Raw genomic sequence first — 21,220 nt, 5'->3', positions numbered from 1 at the left:
AAAGTTCATTATTAGAATATGAAAAAATCCAGTGTCTTAAAAATAGAAGTATTTCAGGACACTTATTCGAAATATATAATAGAAATTTTTTTCGGTTTTTTTTTGTGTGAGTGTGTGTGTGTATTCACATTCACACGGGGCCTAAACAAGCAATAGCAAGTTAGATGAGGGCTTCAACTCTTCAGAAAAATCTCATTATGTGAAGAGTGAAGTGGCTCTGTAGGGAGCATTATGGAAATATCTGGGTTTGATTTAATGAGGCTCTTCACATTGGTTGGAATATCAACTTAACAGAGAAAAGTCTACCCGGGGCGTCCAAGTTACCAAAATGAAAATTGGCAATTGAGATGATAAGAAAGTGGCTTTCTTGTGCGAAATCACTTCAGGTAACAGAGATAACATTAAATAACATACATTCTATGCACCAAGAACAATGTTTTATGTACCAAGTCTCTTATCTGTCTCTTCTAATGACTTCCCTTAGCGGGTTGTTAGTACTTGACAGCAGGTCTCTGTGCGGGGAACTTTTTTCCAATTCCACATTCAAAGGAGGTCCATCAGAGAACATGATTGGCAATTTTCGTCATAATCTGCACATTATTAGCATCAAAATTGACATGGCAGTAACAGTGGTGGTTTTTGATGTGCCTTTCTTCAAGTTCATAGAAGTCCCTCCAGTAGCAGTGGTCTGGTATAGCAGGTCTCAGTTACGCAGTGGTGGCTTTTCAGAGGCAAAGGCGCGATAGAGACGCGTGAGAAATAAATCCAAGAGCCATTTTACCGAAAGGAGAGAAAGATGCTAAGAAAAAGGATTAAATTTAGAAAAGTGTCTGGAAGGTAAATGCTTCAGGACAACATCCTACACCTAGAGAGATTCAAGTATTTCCCAGATAGCGTGGATTATGGTAGTTAGAAAGCGTGAGCTTAAAAAATGCCTCTCCCCATCCTGTCAATCTCACACTTCCCTTCCCGTTACTGGCCCGGCTGCGGCAGCCTCATTAGCTACAGCTTCTCGTACAGAAATACACGAGACATTTCCCATTTAGTCGAACTCAAACAGAAATAGTAATAATATTTTAAAAAAAAATAAGGAAAGAAAAGCCAGAAACACATTCCCTTCCGCCGGCTCCCCTCCCTGCACCCGCCGGCCCGGCCGCCCGCAGCGCCGCGGAGCCCGGCGGCGGGCACGCACGGCAGCGCACACCGCTGGGCCGCCTCCGCGGGGGCGCATGGGCCGCGGAGCGCCCTCCCCGCCGGGCCCCGCGCCCGTCCGCGGCGGGGCGGTCAGCAATAAAAAAATAGACGGAACTTTTTGGCCGAGCCCGAGGGCGCCCCCCGACCCGGCCTCCCCCGATCCCCACTACAAAACGCCCTCCGCCCCCGGGCCCGGGCCGGGGTAGTTATCTGGTGAGCGGCGCCTCCTCCCGCTGGTCCGGCGAGGCGACGGCGGCCTTGCTGAGCACGGCGGCCGAGTAGGGCAGGAAGCCGCTCTCGGAGCGCTGCCCCGCCGCCGTGCAGGGGAAGTCGGCGGCGGCCGTGCCCCGCGATCCCAGCACCGAGGCCGCCGCCGCCGCCGCCGTCTGGCTGCTGTGGCAGCTGAGGCAGGAGCAGGGCGCCGAGCCCCCCGGCGGCCCCGAGCCCGCCGCCGCCGCCGCCGCTGCCGCCGCCGCCGCCGCCGCCGAGGCGGCCGCGCTGCTGTTGAGGCCGGCGGCGGCGGCGGCCGGCGCCTGGTAGAGGCCGGGGTGTCGGAAGCTGCAGAGCAGCTCCGGGCGGGAGTAGGGGTGCGAGAGGGCGCGGAAGGTGTCCAGCGGGCGGATGGATGTGGCGAAGGGCGCGGCGGCGGCTCCCGAGGCGGCAGCGGCGGCGGCGGCGGCGGTGACCCCGACGTGCGGGTAGTAGTGGAGCGGGACGTGGGAGTGGAAGGGATAGGGCAGGCTGCCCGTGGCCGCCGCGTGGGTCATCATGTAGGTGTAGAAGCTGGGGTCGGCCGGGTGGGGCCAGGACATGGCCAGGCGCTGCCGCTTGTCCTTCATCCGCCGGTTCTGGAACCACACCTGCGCGGGAAGACAAGCACAGCACGGCCTCAGCTCCGCTCTACTGCGCGCCGCTCCGCGCCCCGTCGCCCCCGCTCCCGCAGCTGACACCGGCGGATACCCACCGACACCCTTTGCCAACGCGGCGCGGCCCGCGGCTACACCGCTGCCTCGTCGCTTGAAGGGGACCCCTCTCCCGCCTGGAGCAGTCGCCTGTGACCTTGGCCGAGGGGAGCGGTGGGCACGGTGCCCCTCGGCCCGGGGGGGACATGCCTTTGATCTGAATAAAAGTTTTCCCTTCCAGTCGTCACCTCCCCCGTCCCACGCAGGACTATGCCTCTACGGTATCGACGCGCTCATCCCCCCGTGTTTAATAGTGGTGTTTATTTTCTGCCGCCTCCTCTCTTCAGGAAATATGCTAACGCGATGAAAACCGATGAGGAAAATAAATAATAATAGTAATAATTTTTTTAAAAGGAAATTAAATGCTTCCGGTGCGAAGCAGCAAACGAGCACGAGGGATGGTCACAGCTAAGGGCCCGACGAGTCCTTCAACCAAAGAGGGAAGCCGGCAGCCGGCCCAGGGGAGCCGGGCACGGCGGGGCTGCGCCCGGGCCGCGGCGGCTCGGCGGGGCGCGGGGCGCGTCATACCTTGATGGTGGTCTCGGGGAGGTTGAGGGCGGCAGCCAGCTCGCAGCGCCGCGGCCGCGACACGTAGTTCTCGCGGTAAAACTCCTTCTCCAGGCGGGCGATCTGCTCGCGGGTGAAGGCGGTGCGGTACCGCCGCACCTGGTCGGCCCCCGCCGCCGAGCCGCCCAGCGCGCCGCCGCTGTGCAGGCTGCCGATGCCGGCGGCGGGAGCGGCGGCGGCGGCGGGGGTGCTGGGCGCCGAGCTGCTCTCCGTGTAGCCTGCGGGGCGAGCGGACTGGGGTGAGAGGGGGCGGCGGGGCTGCCCCCCGAGCCGCCCGGCCGGGCCGGGCCGGGCCCTGCGCGCCCGTCCTTAGCGCCAGCTGTCACCCTTACAAATCGTTGCTGCTAACAGAATCGATAAAGTTGCATTTGGGGGGGTGTCGGGTTGTTTTTTTTTTTAATTGAGTCAGTTCATAACGGCCTTATTCTCTGTAACCGGGGCCGGTTGGTGATTGCAGGACAGCCGAGCCCCGGGGAGAGCGGGCGAGGGCACGGGCCCGGGCTCGGCGCGGCTCCGCCGGGCTGCGAGGAGCCCCGGGCTCGGTGCTAGCCTTTTCCCCTTCGACTGCGGTTCTTATTTTCGGTTGAGACGTACGAAATAAGAGCAGCCATAAAAGCCAATTTTTTGTTTCTTCAGCGTTACGTCGAGGATCCCTTCCTTTCTTTGGCGCATTTGGCAAAAAAAGGCATGCTCTGTGGCCCTTAGGAAATCCACCGCTCACCTGGCTCCCCCTCCCCAATTACAGCGATAATAACAACCACCGTCCATCACCATGCCCCGCAAAGCATGGGGAAGGAGACGAGGCTGTCTCAAACCCCCTGGTACAAGCAGAGGAAAAGTGAACAATGCCCAATTACCCTGAGCTGGACACAGACGGCACGTTGCATATACACAGAGAAAGACACACACAGACAAATACGGGCAGTTTCCTCGCATTCCCCCCTCTCTCTCTCTAATTTAATCTATGTATGTATATGCACGCGTACACAGCTCGAGAGACGCCGAGAGCTCCAAGAGCGCGAGGAAAAATAAAGAAAATCTTCCCCTAGATATAGGTGGGTGGATATTTGTGCCCACATATATTCTGGATATATATCTACATACCAATGGATTTGGGCATGCACACACACACACGCACGCACCCGCAGAGGAGCTGCTCGGGCAGTGTGTCTCGGCTATCGGGATAGTGCAGTAATTGCAATAATATTTTACAGCCTGGAGCTCTGTCTTCGCAGAAGAGAGAGCGCCGGTGCAGAGGCGAGCAACTTTGGCGGTGGAGGTGGGTTTACTTTGGTTTGTAAAGGCGGTTGGCAAAGTGCGGGGCTTAGATGGAGGTGATAAAGGAAGAGTTACCTTTGTTACTGTTTTCCTTCAGCTGGGAGGAAGTCAGGCTGGCTGGGGAGCGGAGCGCGGAGCAGCCCACCTCCACATCACTGTTCATATCTGCTTCTTGAGCAACTTCGGAATAAAGGCTGATTTTCTTCCTGCTTTCAGACGGCGGGATTTCGGAGGAGATGGTGCTTTCACTGCTCGGATGCTGAAGATTGAATAAAGTGTCTATTTCAAATTTGCCTTTGGCGGAGATGTCCCCTATCGCGCTGTGCAGGGAGGCGGCAGTCAGTCTCGGGCTGAGGCGACCACTGTGCGGAGAATTTTCAAGGGCCTCCAGCACCGCATTTCCAGCTGAGTCTGACAAATTCGAGAGCCTTTTGCCAGCTGTGGGGCTGTGCAGCCCTCTCTCCATCAGGATCATCTCTTTTCTTATTCTTTCCATCATCTCAGCTTTATAAAAAATGTCAAAGTTGCAGGGCTGGTCGTGTACTAATGATGAGCTGCAGCAGGGGCTAATTCACATTCAGCCCGGCAAGTGTCCCTAAATATTATTATCTCTTTTTGAGGGAGGCGTAAAAATTGTGGGATGCCAAAGCGACGGAATGACTGGTCAAAATGACCCATACATCCTTTCTAGCCCGAAATGTCATTCATCAAAAAGTGGTGCTCGTCATTAAGGTACGAATGACGCTGTTCGAATAATCATTTATTGTAACAGGTTTATAAGCAAATAAATACAAGCTCCTGTCAGTGGATAATGAAGGCGGCTTCAGAGCAGACAAATATATCCAGGTGGAAAGAAAGAAAGACAAGAAGTGAGGAGTAAAGCTCTTGTCCTTAGCTTGATCAGATCTTGCTTGAATTGCTCTGGGGTTTGGCCTCTGGGGTGGAATTGACAGTCTGATTAATAAAATGAGCTGTGCAACATTTCCCCCTTCATTTAGGTGCATCATTATGCTCTGATTTTTGTTTTGTTGCCTTTTAGGTCCTAATGATGCAGCTTCTTTCTCATTTGTCCTCGGACAGAACTACATGCTAAATATTAGCTAATGCTTTTCTTTATTATTATTTCCGAGGCGGATTTTAGATCGCAACGCGAGGCAATGCTGGAAGAGGACCAGAGGACCGAGAACTTCCTGCCGCTGATATCTCCTTACTTTTCCCTCCCATTTCCAGACCACATCAGTACTTTTATTTAGGAATTTACACTGACACCCCCACGCACCCCCTCACACGCGCGAACCTTATGTCCAGACTTTGTAAGACCGCTGCTGCCGGCACGCACCGGTTCGCGTGCACCTACGGCAGTTGCCTGGAAATTAAAATATTTATTATAATCTAATATATTATAATATATTATAATTCTAGTATATTTTTCTTCGTTGCATCCTTAAATATGATCTCCTTTTTACTTTCTATAATACCTCTTATCGACGAAGCTAGCCTGCGATTTTTCTCCCCTCTGGGACAATACTGTCTGTAGTACGACATGATGGGGGGGGGGAAATAACCGAAGGACATTAAATGCATTCGTGAATTAAAACACTCCGCGGCAGTGCCATTTAATCCTCCCGGCAGGTTCCTCTCCAGCCCCCGGTTTCTTCCCTCCCCACCGCCAATAAACTCTACGCACGTAAAAATTAAAAAAATAATAATAGAAATAAGTGATTGGGGGTTTATTGCCTACAGGCTTCAAGCTAGCAGAGACATCACCTCTAGCACTCTCTCTCCAAAGTTACCTGCTGCTCAGTTAGCTCATCCCTCCGCTCTTTGCCGGGTGCCGCGGGGCGCAGCCTCGCCGCGCTGCAGGGGACACGGGCTGCCGCGCTCGGCAGACGTGACAGTCGGGAAGTCTCCCTTCAGTGATAACTTTGCTAGTAATAATGACGCTGATGGCAACCATTTAAACGAAGATAAATCCTTTGTCGTTAGCATCTCTGGAGTGCGCTTCGATAGCTGCCCAACCTTTATTCTCGCCGTGATTTTTTTTCGCCCACATCATCTAATATTTAGACCCTGGGAATCTGAGTTTCATCGCCCGGAGAAACACTCCAATGTTTCTTGTGATTAAACTCGGGTTTGATTTTTTGCGAGGAGAGCTATTCCTGCTAACGTTAGTCACACACACATCTCCTAAGTTCCTGTGCTCTTGCGCACGATTCATAGCTCGAAAATGGGATACTTGTCAGATTTTTTTTTTTAATAATGTGCTAAAGTCTCCCTAAACATTCCACCAAATATTTAGAAAACATTCTAGGCGTTGTTTGCAAAATCCAGCCTTCCATTAACGAGAGTTTTATGTCAGCCCTTTGAAATGTGAATTTAGACTGCACTGTGGTGTCCTGCGTTTTACAGCCCCAAAACCAGACAAAAGTAAATATCAACTTTTCCTCGCCCGCGGGTGCGGCGGCACAGCGGGCCGATGCGGAGGGGCGCAAGCCCCGGGGCGACGGATAGAGGCTGCAGACGACAACCCGCCCCCCCCGGGGCCGGGATGGGCACGGGGGCTTTGCGCTGCCCTCCCGGCGGGACGGAGGGTGTCCCCGCTGCTACACCCCACCTCCGGTCTTACTGACGGTGGCGGAGCGGGCGCCCCGTAGGCGGCGGCCGGCACCACACCGCACGGCCCCTCGGGCCGGGGGCACGCAGCGCTGCCGGGGTGCCGCAGCCCCGCTGTCCCCGCCGCTCCCGGCTCGGCGGCTGGCGGCGGCCCCGGCGGGCGGCCGCGGGGCGGGAGGCGGGGCGGGAGCCCGCGGCCGGGTTTATCGCTGTCGTTTGGCGCCCTCGTCTGTTTTCTTAACGCCTGTAGCGGGCGAGCGGCTTTGCTCTTTGGAAAACTGCATCTCCGAGGCAGCCGTGAGCACACACAACCAAAGGCGGCACGACTTGAGACTCCAGAAATGTTACTGCCCCGCTGAAAAGGAGGGAACGCTTTTTATGTTATTCGGAGCGGATGGAAAAGACGGTTTTAAAAGCCCCAATGTGAGAAAAAGAAGTTACACGCAAGTGCGGCTGTGAATGGTCTTTGTTAGTGCCATGTTACACATTTCACCTTTAAAATGATACTGATACCTTAGGTTATGCACGATGTATCTTAAAATATAGCTACATTCATATGCAAGGGAAATAGCATATCATAAAAGACGTTCATAATCTTCCACTAAGAAGATGTGAGGTAACAAAACCTTTCCCCGCCATGCAGTTAATCCATTCACCCCAAAACGTCAACCCACTAATAAACTAGTCATCTGATATTTATATTCCCAGCAAACTAGATGCATTTACTGCATCGATGTTTATCGGTTTTTTTTCAAAAAGAATAGCACAGCCTGAAAACCTTTCGGCATATGTTTATAGTTCTTCAAAACCAAGAGCTCAGCCTAAAGAACCTCCGGCATTACAGTGACATTAGTGGGCAAAGGGGGAGGAAGTTACAGAGACCGCCGAAATATGCGAGGTTTTGTTAGATGCTGTTTACTCAGTTGTTCTTGTAAATTTAAATAACTGCTTAGGCCTAAGGCCAAACTTCTTTTCATTTTTACCTTGAAAGGTATTACTCGAGGCATCAAAGAACATTTCAGTGCTCGTTTATTAAATCTCACCCGGGAAAAGGAGGTCACACAACTTAATGGAAATGAACTTTGTGTTAAATCAGCCAAACAACATCTCGGCAAGATTTTCACCAGTCAGAGCGTGCTTGGGAAGACGGACAGGAATAGCTGCTTCCTCCTCCCCGGCGGGGCAGGTTGCCAACAGGGGCCCGGGACGGGGCGCAGCTCCGGCGGGCTATCCGCGGCAGCGCAGGGGCTCCGGGACGCGCCCCGCGGGCTGGGAGCAGGCGGCGGTGCGCTGGTCCCGGGGCGTGCGGGGGCGCGAGGAGTGGGCCGCGGCGGGCGCCGGGGGAGCGGGGGCTGCTCCGAGGGACCCTGCGGTGCGGGGGTCCGCGCAGCGACTGCGCAGCGATAGCGTAGCGCCCGCGGCAGGCACGGCGGCGCCACCTGGCGGCACTACGGCGGCACTGCCCTCCCTGCCCTCCGGCGCTGCCCGCCCCGGGGCCGTCTGGCAGCACAGCTCCGCGCCCGCGCATCGGCTGCCCCGCATGTCTCGGCACGCACCGCGCTCCACTCATCCTCGAGTCTCCCCTCTGCCTCAGGCCGTCATACAAGTGTAGGGCCAGCCTCGGGGTGTCTACCTGCGTGTTCAACCGTGTTCCTCCGTGAAACGTCACCAGAGAGCGGTGAAAGACGCGACCCCAGCGTGTCCCCGAGTCACGCGGGCCCCGCAGCACCGTCCCTCCCCACGCTACCCAGGCTGAGATCCCCCGGGCGCTCGCTGTGCGAGGTTAATGGTTACACGATGTCTGTTGGGGCTGCCCTTGCACACGAACAGGTTTTAATTTAAACGATAAAGCGTTACTGTGCCCCAAAGCTACTCGGCCGATGTTTCGTTTTAGGTGGCAGCTGCGGCAGGTCGGCGAGCCCGTCCCAGGTCAGGGTCCCCGAGGTCCCCGCGCTGCTTCAGAGCGGAGGTGGGAGTCAGGGAGCGGCCAGCACCAGCCCGTGACCCGAGAGCTCAAGTTCAACGACCGCAGTGCTCGGCCGCCCGTAAGCGTTGCACCGCGGCCACGCAGGGAGAAAACTTTCTCCTACTCGAAATGGATTCTTTAAGGCTGAAGTAAATAAGGAGATGAGAAGCTGTGGCACAGAACTGGAGGAAAAAAAATAGTTTAACTATTTTCCCCGCGTTGGTGTTAAAGCTTTTCATTATCGTAACTGGCTTTTTTTAAAAAAAGAGGTAGGGGAAAATGAAAGCTCTTCTGTTCTGTTTAGCTATGAAAAGTCCACGCAAGTTAAAAGGTAACAGCGGAACGCAGTGGGCATGGGGGAAGTATAAATCGATTGTTTTCCTGTTAGTTTGCGTTCTCCGTTTGTCCTGGACGACCTTTTTTTTTTTTCCTACAGCAAACACTAACAAGAGAAGCAACTTCCTAAAGACAGGGTTACCATCGGCAAATTCTGGCCAGGAAGGTGATGAAAAAACTAGGTTGTTTTTCCTGGGAGAGACCAGGAGGAGGACAGTCAGCAAATAATAAAAGCCTGTGCTAAAAGCTTGAGTGGAGCCCTAACTGTGTTAAATCATGGCAAATGTATTTGAGGAAATTAGATAATTTCAAGGCGGGGGGAGGAAAGACTTTTCGCGGGCAGAATACAGCCACTTTCTGCAGCGATGTTATCTAGTTCGTGTGCTATGGAGATTCCCGTGCAATGTGTCAATGGAAAATGCAACGCGGCTCCGCGGGGCGCTGGGCACCCGCGGAACCGAGGCCGGGGAAAGGCCAGGACTGTCCCTCAGGCAGAGGCCCGGCAAGCGCGGCACGTCTCCCTGCCTGCCGCGGAGTGAAGTCTCGATGGGGACTGTCCTCCCCAGGCAGAGGAGGCGACGCACTGCTCCGGGGCCGGGGCCGTAGCGCGGCACCCTGCACGGCCCTCGGGGCTGGGGGTGCGGGACGCGTCCTGCCACTTGTAAACTGGGCGGATACTCTCAAAGATCCGACCTTGGCTCATGAGCTCATTATTTTTATTCGTGTGCATAATATCCTGCCGTGCAAGGCAGTGCTGTTTTCTACACCCTGCACAAAACGGCTCATTATGGAATTGAAGTTGTTGGTCATAAACCTGCCCAAAGTCACAGTTTTCTGGGACACCGAGGGGCCTTCGCTGGAGCAGAGGTCTCGGCAGAGCTGATGTCCTCTGCGGGCGTCGCTGCGGCTGCACCGTGGTTTGCTTTGATGTCACGGAGCTCAAAAACTCGAAACCCTGTGCTTTAGGCGCTCCTTTCTTTCGGCGGCCTTATTTAAAATGTCGTGACGAGAGAGAAAGTTTCACCGCATTTATTGCAAGAGGAAACACAACGGGAGATGGGAATACAAATGGAAAGATGTCAGTAGAAATCTCTCTTTTCTTTGGAGTTCAGTGTGTTAGCATTGTTTTCACTTGAAACCTGCGTGCAGGGACATAAAAGTATGACAAAAGCCTTGACAAAGCGTCTTCCTAATCATGCAGGGTTTCATGTCCTGATAGTAAATACTGATTCGGCTTACAACTGAGCGAAACACGTAATCACGTCTGACTCACTTCTTAGTTGATTATGAAAGATTAATAGCAATTAACTGGTTAGAGCTAATGAACGTGAACTCGTGTCTGCCATCCGGTTGTTGCTGTGACTACTGGCACCCGTTTGTGATTTCTCACCCCGCTTCCAGAAACTGCCAACGACTATTAGACCGGCTACAAAGCAGGGCTGCGGGACGGGCGGCTGCTGCGCAACCTTCTGCGCTCTTGCTCGGCCGCTCCGCGCCCGCGGCCGCCCACCAGCCTGGGGGACCCCGCTACCGCCTGCCCGGACTTCTCAGCAAGGGCACCCCCAGCCCCGAAATCATGTCCGCACTGAGTTTCACCTCCACGGAGGCTGACTCTCTTCCCTCGTGCGCCTGAGCCTCCGTCGGGACAGTAAACATGGTCCCAGCTATAAGCTGTTCAGCGGGCGTGGAGTTTCCCTGCCCTCTCCCGCGGAGCTGCCGCCTTTCCCAGCAACTTGTTGCCTCCCACGCCCGAGAGAGGGTTAAATGTCTGCAATACGCAACTGCGGAGCGACAGGAGACGGCCCAGAGGGGCAGGGGCTATGGCTGGGGCTGGGGTTGAGGCTGGGGTTGGGACTCGTCTTCGGAGCTCGCTCTATTTCCGGCTCTTCGCACTCCTGCTATTTCCATCCCGGCTCAGCGGGAGAGTCGAGAGAGACGACAGAAGGATTTGCCACAGTCTTGGAAAGTCACCCCCAGAACAGCCGTCAGCATAAGCAAACGCTGAGTTTTAACTAGGCTGCCTTACCACGACATGAGCTGACACTGCAAGGGGAAAAAAGCCACATCTAATGAGTGCCAGGTTTAGCATCTTGCGCTGAGCACAGACCCGGTGCCTTTTCCTGGCTGGAAGTAATACCTGGGGAGCTAAGTGGGGAGGTTCCCATGGACCGAGAGCTCAGTGGAGCCGGGGGACCCCTTCTCTCCTGTAACAAAGCCCTTCTTCTCCATACATCGCCGGGAAGGAGGGAGGTGGGGAAGATGGGATACAAAGACCGTGTCAGTTTTTTTCCCCCTGCCGCAGACACAATGAGCTGGGGAAGGTCCCGCCGGGGATCCGGTCAGACCCTCGCCCGCGGCTTCAAAAGGGCCAGTGGACCAAGGGTCCTCTGCTGGCCCTTTTGAAGCCACGGGCAGAAGGAAGCGGGGGGGATAAAAGCGAAAGGGGCGAGGCTGGTCTGGAGGGACATCACCGCCGCCCGCCCGCCCAACCCCTCCGCAGCGCCGGGGCCGCGGCGGGGCGGGAGCGCGGCGGCGGGGCGGGGGTGGGAAGGGGGGCGGGGGGGGCGCCGTCGGTGAGGACCGAGGGGCTGCGAGGCGAAAGGGGCAGTGCGGGCAGCGGGAGGGTCACATGTTTCGACGGCAGCCTATGAGCAGCCCCCCGGGCTGCGGCAAACTAATCTGGAGCCGGCCGCCCCCACCCCCGTCCCCCCTCCCAACCTGGACTTCGTTTTTATAAACGTACCGCCAGGATCCAACCTGTTGGAGGCAAATAACCATTTGCATCATGCCCGGCCGGGGACCGAGCCGCCGCCGCCGCCGCCCGCGATGTGCAAGGCCATGAGCAAAGCAGCGAGCTGGGAGATGGACGGACTGCGCGGCGACAGCAGCGGCGGCGGCGGCAGCGGCGGCGGCGGCGTAGCCCCCGGGCAATGCCGTAATTTTCTCTCCTCGCCCGTTTTCGGGGCGGCGCACACGGGCCGAGCGGCCGCCGCCGCCGCTGCCGCCGCCGCCGCCTCGGGGTTCGCCTACGCCGGCGGAGGGGAGCGCTCGGGGGCGGCGGCGAGGCCCGACCCTCCGGCCAAGGACTGCCCGGGCTCCGCCGCGCCGGCCACCGCCCCCGCGCTCGGCTATGGGTATCACTTTGGCAATGGATACTATAGCTGCAGGATGTCCCACGGGGTTGGGATCCAGCAAAACGCCCTGAAGTCTCCCCCCCACGCCTCCATTGGCGGCTTTCCTGTGGAAAAGTACATGGACGTCTCCAGTCTGACCAGCACGAGTGTCCCCGCCAATGAAGTCTCCTCCAGGGCGAAGGAAGTGTCCTTCTACCAGGGCTATACAACCCCCTACCAGCACGTTCCTGGGTACATAGACATGGTCTCAACGTTTGGCTCTGGGGAACCGAGACATGAAACATACATATCAATGGAGGGCTATCAGTCTTGGACTCTGGCTAATGGCTGGAATAGTCAGGTTTACTGTGCCAAAGATCAGACACAGAGCTCACACTTTTGGAAATCGTCCTTTCCAGGTACGAGAAGGAGTGAAATGGTCTGAGCTGAAACCCCCCCCGCGCCTCCTCCGCCTGCCCGTCCCCTCCCCCGCCCCCCGGGCTGCAGGGGCGGCCTGCCGAGGTGGACTCGCTGCACAGCCACGCACAGAGCGGAGAGTGGGGGGGGGATGGTGGATTTTCCTTTTTCCTTTCCCCCCGACCTGCCCCCGAAGAAACCTCACCCTCTGCTTTCCACTCTGCGGGACAAACCCCAAAGCCCCCCTGCACCCAGCGCCAGGGCCCCGGACCCCCGTCCCGCGGGCGCCGGGGCAGCCTCGGGCTCCTTCTCCTGCTTCTTCCCTCGGTGGCCGGGTTTGTATTCGCGTTTGCAGTTTGCAGGACGGTGGCTGGAAATCTTGTGCTCCTCTGCCTCTCCGGCTGGCGATTGACCCGGCCCCAGAGCACTTAAAAGATTGCGAGTAGTGAGGGCACACAGGAACAAACCACATGCAAACAAACCCGGGGAAATGCACACCAAAGCGATTTCTGTGTGTGCGCTGCCAGCACTGACCCGCTCTCGGCCCCCCAGCCAATGCCCCCGCGTCTTGCACGCTCGCCAGCGATGCATGCCTGAAAAGTGATGACAGTCCATCAAGGTTTTGGTGTTTTACTAACGTGCAAATAATGTGGCAGTGTAAATAATAATAAACTGTAAACAACCCGGCATTATTTATTTGCCCGTGAAAACCAGTGCACAACAAGTATCGGTTAAGCTTTAAACGCCTGTAATAAAATTCTAATTTTTCGCATAATGTCTTTTACAATAGGGGACGTTGCACTAAACCAGCCCGATATGTGTGTCTACCGGCGTGGGAGGAAGAAGCGAGTGCCGTACACAAAACTGCAGCTTAAAGAACTCGAGAATGAATATGCCGTTAACAAGTTCATTAACAAGGACAAGAGGCGAAGGATATCGGCAGCCACAAACCTGTCTGAGAGACAAGTTACCATTTGGTTTCAAAACAGGAGGGTGAAGGATAAGAAAATAGTCTCCAAACTGAAAGACAATGTATCTTGATCTATTAGTTGTGGACAGTGATGGATATATAAACCCGATTTACGACCAGCTAAAGACTTTTGGAAAGACTTGAAAAAATATTTAATTTTTTTTTTCTCCTTACAGCGGTGGCGAAATTTCGGAAATTGTTTTCCATGAAAGTCAGCGTTTTTCTCTCGGTGGAAGGGAGTGCTGACAAACCTTGAATTATAGTTCTGTTTCTTCCTCTTGAAAATAATAATAATATTAATATTAATTATATTTTCTGTTCTTCCCTCTAGGCCAGTATAAACGAATTTAAATACGTTGAACGATTACAGTTATAACTTTCTTAAATGCTTAACTCTTTGGGGGGTTTTCTGTAATTTTTTTTTTCTCTGAACAACAGCCAGTGCCAAAAAGTGTCAGTTTTGATTTGGTATCGTAAACTTCAAAACACGCGAGCGGAAAAAAGAAAAATCAATCGGAAAATGCAAGAAAGCCGGAGTCCGGACCCGTAGCAGCGCCCAGCTGCTGCCAAAACCCGCCGAGCCCACCGGGACCCGGAGAGAATTGTGAATTGCGTGGAGGGGTAACGTCTGCAGCCGGATTTTTATTTGCTTTTTCGAGGGAGGGAGAATCTCTCCGAGCTATTGCGGGACGCAAAGCACAGTCCCAGGCATGACCCACCGCGTTCCCTACTTCCGCAGGTTTGGGTGGTTGGTTTTCTTTGGCGGTTTTTTGGGTTTGTGGGTTTTTTTGTTTTTTTTTTTGTTTTTTTGCGGTTTCCTTTTCAGTGGCATGATTTCATATTCCCTGGTTGAAAAAGGAGCCGCCTGTCCCGGGAAGGAGCGTTTGGGGCCGGGTCGGGCGCTGGTGGCCGCGAGGCTGCGCGTCTGGGCGCTCCGCAGAGGAGCAAGTCCGGGCGCCCCGGGGAAGCGTTTTCGGCGGGACTGCTGGGCCGGCTCGTCCTGCAGCCAGGGGAGAGGCTGCCGCTGCAGAGGTGTGTATAAACCTGCGCAGACCTTGAGTAAAATGTCCGCTCTAGCCTGTGTGTCCGGACAAGCACAAGATTCTTCTCCTTCCTCCCTCCACGGCGCCTAAAAAACCCTCCTGGTCGGAGAAGTGAAGTTCACCGCTAACTTTTAATTTACAAAAATAAACGGGTGTTAATGATAGAAGCAATAAATAAGGAATTTCAAAAGATGCCATAATTTATATAGGCCGAAAGGCTAGGATTTTATCGACTTTTTTGTTGTTTTAAACCTAGTGTGCATGTTATGATATACACAGTGTGATCAGACACGCTAGTCAACTACCAGGAGAGAGAAGCGATATCCTCTCTGTTAATGTGCCTCGTCTAATTATTAAAATGTGTGGGTTCCGAACTAGTATTATTTATTATAATATACTATTGCTCTAAACACTTTTATTACCAGTGTATGTGGGTAAGACATACGGTAAGACTATTTCCTATAAACCATATCTTTTCCTTTTCTCGTCTTGAAGTCTGCGTTTACTTTGTGTTGGAAATATGGGCTGAACTTCCAAGCTGTTAAACGATGTTGCCAAACTGTTCCTGAACCGTTTTAATAAAACGATTTCTTTTCGATATATATAAAAAGAGAGGAAGAAATTCGCCTTCTTTTTGCAGCAGGGCGTTTCGCAGGCTCCAGGCTTGCCTGGGATCTTCTCAGGGCCACTTTTAGGACGCGGTTCTTGGGAAAGTAGCGGTAGATACGATGCGAGGCGCGTTAAAGAAGGGAAAGGCGTATCCGAGAACGCCCGCTGGGGAAAGTTTTTTTTTTGGAGAAAGAAATGCTACTGGGCGAGAAATACCCGGGGTGGTAGGCAGGGGAGAGCCTGTCGTTCCTGTTTCCCCGTGGAGCCCGGCCCTGCCTGCGCGGTGCCCGGCGGCCCAGGGCGGCCCGGCGCCCCTTTGTTCTCCCTTCCCAAGCCGGGCCCGGCACTTGCCGGTGTCCCGGCGGGGCTCCGCGGCGGCGGGGGCGGCCGGCCAGGGGCGGCTCCCCCCCTTTCGGTCCGCAACGAGCTGGCTCCAGCGGGGAGTTATCTTCCGCCTCCTCCGCCCTCTTCCTTCCCCTTTCTCTTCCGCTTGCACTTCACGGCTTTTGAGGCGTTTCTTTTTCCCGAAAGGACGAAAAAAATCCATTTCGGAGCTTTCCAGATTTTGTCGCAAAGTGCATTTTTGTTTGATTCTGGAAAAAAGGGGAGACTTGTGGGGCACATCACTTAAGTACCTGGAACAGCCCTCTCTGCTGATGCAGCCTGTAAAACATTTTTCTGAATGTTTTAAATTCTTTCCCCCCCCCTTTGGCACCTCTCCCTCCCCCCCAACCACACATACTTCGGTCCTGTTAATTCTAGAGAAGTTTTTCCTCCCGGTGACGTCCCGCGCAGGCGGGAGGCCGGGCACTGCCAGAGCTCTTGTCTCCCGGCCGCGGAGCCGTCGCGGGCTGTTCCCTTCCTCCTTCCGGGCTTAACCTTTGGCTTGGCCGGTCCCCGGGCTCTCAGAAGATGCAGCTTTGCCACGACCAAAGCTCCCTTCCCAGGGCAGGAGGAAACCCGAACTGTCTGGCAAATCGGTACCAGATGGAGAGGAGTCGCCTTTTAATTTCGTAACAACGTGCAGACACATTAAGAAACCAGCAGCTACAGCCAGGAGGAAGGCGAGGCCAGGGCTGCGGGCAGGGGCACTTCAGCCCGTCCACCTACCAGTGCCGGTTAAAAGGGTTTCCTGAGCCTGGAGCTGGAGCGTTGACGGGCGTTATTCAAAAATCCCCGTGCCCACAGCCTGGGCTCTTCCCAGGACGTACGGACCCGGCCGGGTCCCGGCGCTCCCCGCTCCGCGCTCCAGCTGCAGCCCGGCACAGCCGTCCGTCTTTAGAGAAAAAGGCATCATGGTTTGCCTGAAATATAGCGCGCATTATTACAGATAATTAATAAGTACCTCGACAAAGTGAATCGCAAATGCGCAGTGGCACAATGATGCATTGCAGGCCGGCCGGCTCGCCGGCCCCGCAGCGACCATGGAGCTTGGCTCCTGCAGGGCAGCGCGATTTCCCAGCCATGTCTGAGGCAATCCTGCCATCTCCTGGACAACCCCCGGCATAGGCAGGGGGAGCCGCCACCTCGCTTCGGGAGCCGCGTTTCCGAGTGATAAATGAACGAGGGAGACGGCTCGGTCACACGCAGAGCAAACTTCGTCTGTAAACTGGAAGTCTATGCCAGTGAAATTATAGCGTGTGGTCAGCTCTGATGTTCAAGCCGATCCGGTTGCCTATTTAAAAACAAAAAAAAACAAAAACAAAACCAAAAACAAACAAACAAAAAAAAAGAGCGGAAAGGAGCGTGTGAAAGCAGCCCTCCGGGTCGCCCTGTTCCTCAGCGGTGATATTTCCTGTGCAGACACAGGCAGGGGGACACCCGCGGCATTAAAACGCCGCCCCCCAAACCAGAAGCCGGCTGCGGCTGGAAAAAACAGCACAAGTTCGTCCGCGGCTCTCCGCATCGCGGCACGGCCGGCCCCCCCGGGAACAAGATGTTTCTGTCAGTCCTTTTCCCTATAGATTTAAACATAAACATCGCTTTCCGCAGCTCTGAGTGTCTCCAGCGACTCGAGATTTTGCTTTTAATTTTTTTTCCGCGGTATTAATTAGCAATTACAGATGAGTTGAGCATTAATTAAAAGCTCTGTTTTCTCTAACACCATAAAAGTTAGTTTGAAGTGTCACCTTTCTTTCCGGTAACTGGGAACTCACATCCATTTCTTGTGTTTATTGCGGGCAAAAATATAGTCTTTGAACACAAAATGTTCCTTCTGTCTTCCGAGAACCGAAAATCAGAGTCAGCTTTTTCGTAAAAGGCGATTATGAAAAGAAAGTATTACCCATCCTCTTGGGGAGAAAAAAAGCAGAAAACAAATAAGCTAATAAGGGGGAGACTCAATTGGTAGACATAACTCAAACAATAAAAATTAAAGGCAGTGGTCAGTAATATCCTCCAGCGGTGCTTGTGTGGTCCTGTGTGGTCTAGGAGAGAGCAATCATTTAAAGATTTCTTCCAGGGCAATGAAATTACTGCAGAATTTACCCCAATTTCCCATTAAACAGAAAGATGAATTTGATTAGGAAAATGTCAAGAGGGGTAGCGTCTCTGATCTCGGCGTAGAAATAAAACCAAGATTAAACCTATGATTAACAGGACAATAACACGGAAAATTAACCCTACCTGTTAACTAGGTTCGAGTTTTTAAACGAAGGAATGAATGTGGTGAAGTCGTGGCATTAAGGCTTTGCTTGAAGCTGCGCTCGCTCAGACCACGGGAGATCCTCTTGGAAAAGAGGCCGAGGACAGAAACGCCTGGTCCGAGTGACGGATGGGCCATGGGCCTCTGAAGTCTCCCGCGGGCTGTGGGGTGGCGGTGTCGGGGACAGTCTGGGGCGCGGTGCCCGCGGCCCTCTCGGAGCTCGGCCAGGCTCTGGCGGGGTGCTTTTCCCTGAGGCGACCGGCCGCTGGGCCCGGTGCAGCACACGGGGCCTCGGCTTGCCTCCGTGGGAAGCACACTGTCTCCCGACCCGTCCGGTTTGGGACAGGAGACGAGCAACCTACCGTGAGGATGCTCTCGGATATGATTTTGTTCGTACTACAGGGAAAATGGAAGTGATAAAATGAGGCTCTTGTTTGTTCTCTCAAAAACGTAAAAATATGTATAACCCCTCAAAATAACACTGTAACGGGTAATTTTCCTGTCAGGGAAGAAAAATTCCTCATACACAACTTGGGGGATAGCAGCGGGGTACCCAGCTGAGGCCGCCTCTCCTCTTCCCACCGCTGCACTCACATCCTCTCTGCTGTAGAGCAGACCCGGGCATTTTCTTCTGTTTCTGTTCTGTGTTGTTGCTGTTATTAGTCTCGGTTTGTTGATGTTTGATTGATTGTATTTTAAAGACAAAATAAACGCCGAGTTTTAGAAGCGCTGTTTAAAAACTTATCGTCTCTTCGGAGCGAGGATGAAAGGTAAAAGGGGTAAAAAGGGCAGACGTGCGGACCTAAGAGAATACTGGTCATTAGTATACCAGAAGGACGATCCTGGTAATATCCGACCAATTAAGATTTTAATTGCAAGCATATGCAGATGCATATCATGTTGCTCACGATTTAAACAAACGCGCGTATAAAACGGGCAAAATATGCGTTCTGGGCACACACACGCACAAGGTGTACTCGTCTGTACAGGGGCAGCGATACATACGTGTGCCCTAAACAAGTGGGAAGGAGACATAGTAGGTTGTTCCCAGCCCGCGGTGTACACCCTTACCGTGGGTGTAGTTTTCGCCCCGGCAGCTGCCCGGTGCATGGCGGTTGGCCCCGGGGCTGTTGCCAGCCCAGGGGGACAGGCGAGCCGGGGGCTGCGCCCGGGACTGCACTGTCCCCTCCACAGCTCTGCAGATGTTTGTTTTCGCCTCATCTTTCGGCTAGCGCCGCAGCTTTGCCAGCCGGGGGGCCGCTTTTATAGAAGCGGAGACCATGTTTTCCCCTCCCCCTTGCGAGCTCGGTATTTTCATATTTCAAGTGTTATCATAAGACTTTTTAAAAGGGGGGGGGAAGGGGAAGAAGAAAAAAAAAGGGGGGGGACACGACTCTGTGGCTCAGTGGCTGGAGGCGGTGCTGAAATTACCGGCTTTGAAGAACCTGTCTGCAAAGTTTCGTCCAATCGTTTCAGGCTTTCCGCTTATTCCCTGTTGTAACTAAATACTGCTGTAAGAACAGCTGAAGTCCTTTGTTGGAAATGTGTGATCGCAGTCTCTACAGATCTGGCTACGTTGGTTCTCTCTTGAATTTGCAATCTCCAGATTCCTTTTATTTTCCTAATTTGCGGGCTAATGGCAGTCAATTGGCGGCTCTGCCCACCATTTCCTACCCCCGGAGCTCGATCCCCTGGACTTGCTCAAGTTCGTGCGCAGCCCAGCCGCAGAGCCACGCGTTCAGCGGCGCGGCGCAGCCTTACCTCCCCGGCTCCGTTCCAATCAACATCAGCTCCAACGGCAACAAAGAGTGCCTGGAAGACAACAATAAATATTACGCCCACGATGCGAGCTCCAAACAAGAGGAGAGATGCAGGCAGAGGCAATCTTTTGCAAATGACCCAACTGTTACTCACGCAGCCAACTTAAAGCCCGTAAAGTATGACCACTCGAGCCTGCAGAGAAGTTTGCATGGCTCGGCTGCTCTTTTTGAAGTGAATTCCTGCACTTCCAGCCTAAAGGAGGAGATCAAGAATTCCGTCAACTTGAACCTGACAGTTCAGCCCGCAGCAGTCCAGTCATGCCTCAGACCTTCAGTGCAGGATGGTATGCCTTAAATATCTCGCTTTAGTTAGAGGCGACCTAGCGATACTTGCTTTCTAAGAGATGCCTGTAATTGCTTTGTAAACCCCCTGTAAACCATTTGGAGCGATAATCGCTTAATCCGACTCGGAGGTAGATAGGAATTGTGCTGTCAGATGTGCTTTGCCCGATTTGCCGACTTAGTTTACCCCTGTTGTCTTGCGGGGTTTTTTGCATATTCTCTTTAATACCCAGACCTGATCCACTAAATTATCGACGTGTTTGTTGTAGGTTTGCCTTGGTGCCCCACCCAGGGGAGATCAAGAAAGAAACGGAAACCTTACACAAAACAACAAATTGCTGAATTGGAAAACGAGTTTCTCCTCAATGAGTTTATTAACCGACAGAAGAGGAAAGAACTATCAAACAGACTGAATTTAAGCGATCAGCAAGTTAAAATTTGGTTTCAGAACCGGCGGATGAAAAAGAAAAGAGTAGTAATGCGAGAGCAGGCGCTTTCTATGTACTAGAATAGAGTCCGCCCGTTCCCGCATGAACTTGTGCCCGGAGTGTTCCCCCCTAGAGTAGAGCGTATTCGCGAGTGAAACGCGGGGAGTGTGGGGTATTTTTACCATTTAAACCAAGGTCTCGAAACGCGTAGGATCCCTGCGGAAATTGGCAAACGCTGAGTTCTTAGGCGAAATGAAGAAGACAAGACGGACCAGCATGGAAGCGTGTATTATCAGCTTTTTACCTTTCTTTCTCCATTTATATAGATTTTCTCCTACTTCTTACCCTCTCTTTCCCCCGGAGAACGAGCGGTGCTAAACTAAAATCAATTTATTTTATCTGTATGTAAACACCATTTTGCAGCAAAATAAAGGAATAACGCCTAGTAAAGACGTCAGCTCTGTTGAGTCCCGGCTGCTCCCTTCATCTGCTGCCCTGCACGCCAGGGCGAGCCTGCGGCGCCGGCTTGTTTTGTGGTTTGGAGTAACCTGCTCGAGCAGCGATGGGGGAAAGTGGTTAACAAATAAACCTTTTTCTTTCTTCCTTTTTTTTTTTTTTCCTTCTTTCCCTCACCCCCCGCTCGGAACTGCAGATCCGGCCGCAGCCCCGCGGAGAGGGCACGTGACACCCGCGCAAGGCCCGCGCGTAACCTGCGCGCCAGTTCCGCAGCAGCGGCGGCCGCTCCGCTTACGGCTGCCCGCCCCGACGGCAGGGGCACGGGCGGAGGGGAGGCCTGTGTGCCCGACGGCGGGGCCGTCGCGCCCGGGGAGAACTGCCCTCCCGGGCAGCAGCGCCCCTCCTTCCCCTTCCCCCGCCAGCCGGGCCCCGGGGTCCCGCGGCGGCAGAGGGGGCCGCGGAGCCGGGCGCGGGCGGCCCTCACGGCGCCGGTGCCGCCCCAGGTGGCCGGGCCGGGTCCTG

General features: G+C 54.0%; 3 protein-coding genes across 3 annotated transcripts; 2 read left to right on the top strand and 1 right to left on the bottom strand.

Moving 5' to 3' along the window:
• Window positions 1-1,400: 1,400 nt before the first annotated feature.
• Window positions 1,401-4,500, bottom strand: EVX2 (even-skipped homeobox 2). The gene is made up of 3 exons (XM_068408213.1): window positions 4,077-4,500; window positions 2,685-2,941; window positions 1,401-2,054 (listed from the first exon to the last, which is right to left on the bottom strand). Exons 1-3 carry the CDS (start codon window positions 4,498-4,500, stop codon window positions 1,401-1,403), a joined length of 1,335 nt encoding a protein of 444 aa, XP_068264314.1.
• A 7,242-nt stretch (window positions 4,501-11,742) lies between these two features.
• HOXD13 (homeobox D13) lies at window positions 11,743-13,487 on the top strand. Its single transcript, XM_068408145.1, has 2 exons — window positions 11,743-12,448; window positions 13,237-13,487. The coding sequence occupies exons 1-2, from the start codon at window positions 11,743-11,745 to the stop codon at window positions 13,485-13,487; spliced, it is 957 nt and encodes a 318-aa protein (XP_068264246.1).
• A 5,767-nt stretch (window positions 13,488-19,254) lies between these two features.
• HOXD12 (homeobox D12) lies at window positions 19,255-20,322 on the top strand. Its single transcript, XM_068408225.1, has 2 exons — window positions 19,255-19,816; window positions 20,084-20,322. The coding sequence occupies exons 1-2, from the start codon at window positions 19,255-19,257 to the stop codon at window positions 20,320-20,322; spliced, it is 801 nt and encodes a 266-aa protein (XP_068264326.1).
• The last annotated feature ends 898 nt before the right edge of the window (window positions 20,323-21,220 follow it).

The sequence above is a fragment of the Nyctibius grandis genome, chromosome 9 (genome assembly GCF_013368605.1).
Source record: "Nyctibius grandis isolate bNycGra1 chromosome 9, bNycGra1.pri, whole genome shotgun sequence".
Taxonomy (NCBI): Eukaryota; Metazoa; Chordata; class Aves; order Nyctibiiformes; family Nyctibiidae; genus Nyctibius; species Nyctibius grandis.
Note: the sequence above shows the minus strand (reverse complement) of the source record. Positions and strands in the feature narration are given on the sequence as shown.

Bases quoted from the DNA above. Each gene is read 5' to 3' on its own strand.
- EVX2 (XM_068408213.1), bottom strand. From the start codon at position 4,500: ATGATGGAAAGAATAAGAAAAGAGATGATCCTGATGGAGAGAGGGCTG. The intron at 2,942-4,076 runs GTAACTCTTCCT...CTCGCCCCGCAG, and splicing joins GAAGGAAAACAGTAACAAAG to GCTACACGGAGAGCAGCTCG. The intron at 2,055-2,684 runs GTATGACGCGCC...CTTCCCGCGCAG, and splicing joins TCCCCGAGACCACCATCAAG to GTGTGGTTCCAGAACCGGCG.
- HOXD13 (XM_068408145.1), top strand. From the start codon at position 11,743: ATGTGCAAGGCCATGAGCAAAGCAGCGAGCTGGGAGATGGACGGACTG. The intron at 12,449-13,236 runs GTACGAGAAGGA...CTTTTACAATAG, and splicing joins TTGGAAATCGTCCTTTCCAG to GGGACGTTGCACTAAACCAG.
- HOXD12 (XM_068408225.1), top strand. From the start codon at position 19,255: ATGTGTGATCGCAGTCTCTACAGATCTGGCTACGTTGGTTCTCTCTTG. The intron at 19,817-20,083 runs GTATGCCTTAAA...TGTTTGTTGTAG, and splicing joins CAGACCTTCAGTGCAGGATG to GTTTGCCTTGGTGCCCCACC.